This window comes from Trichinella spiralis, assembly GCF_000181795.1.
Source record: "Trichinella spiralis strain ISS 195 chromosome Unknown Scfld4871, whole genome shotgun sequence".
Lineage (NCBI taxonomy): Eukaryota > Metazoa > Nematoda > Enoplea > Trichinellida > Trichinellidae > Trichinella > Trichinella spiralis.
The window spans coordinates 1-791 of NW_003531810.1; the positions used below are offsets into that span (position 1 = coordinate 1).

Here is a 791-nt window from a genome sequence, read left to right on the forward strand (position 1 = left end):
TAAGCAAACCGCTCGCAAAAGTACTGGTGGAAAAAGCCCCACGTAAGCAATTGGCCACTAAAGCGGCTCGGATGATTGCCACCAATGCTGATAGAGTAAAGAGACCACATCGCTATCGTCCAGGGACAGTGGCTCTTCGTGAAATTCGGCGTTATCAAAAAAGTACAGAACTGTTGATCAGAAAGCTGCCATTCCAGCGTTTGGTTCAGGAAGTTGCTCAAGATTACAAAACTGAGTTGCGATTCCAATCGTCAGCAGTTTTAGCTTTACAAGAAGCGGCTGAAGCTTACCTGGTTGGCCTGTTCGAAGACACAAACTTGTGTGCTATTCACGCAAAACGTGTCACCATTATGCCAAAGGATGTTCAGTTGGCTCGTCGTATACGGGGTGAACGCGCCTAACTTTGTTAAGCCTATTTTGTTCATAATCCAACGGTCCTTTTCAGGACCACTTCAATCTGTTTTCATCAGCTACATTCCATTGATTAAACATCATTTTTCTGAGAAATTAAATATTTAAATGAATTCAAATTCTAAGGTTGTTCAAAATGATGATGATCATTTTTACAAACTTTCCATAAAAAATATTGTTTTTAAAAACAATTTCTGTTATTGTCATTTTATTGTACCACATTAAACCAATACAGAATGAGGGTAAAACCTGTGTTGAGAATAATCAGGTTGATGATTTTTCAATTCAATACACCTGCGCGCAAGACAGTTGAGTATAACAAACTGAGTCGCTGGGCCCTTCTCAGGCTTAAAAATTTGCTTAAACTGGAGCTGTAATTC

General features: G+C 39.4%; 1 protein-coding gene across 1 annotated transcript; it reads right to left on the reverse strand.

Moving 5' to 3' along the window:
• Nucleotides 1-177: 177 nt before the first annotated feature.
• Tsp_14792 (conserved hypothetical protein) lies at nt 178-758 on the reverse strand (the record flags this gene model as incomplete). Its single annotated transcript, XM_003367078.1, is given in 3 exon segments — nt 178-279; nt 291-450; nt 661-758. Coding segments are annotated over 3 exon segments (360 nt in total), but the record flags the coding sequence as incomplete, so codon positions are not given.
• Between the last annotated feature and the right edge of the window lie 33 nt (nt 759-791).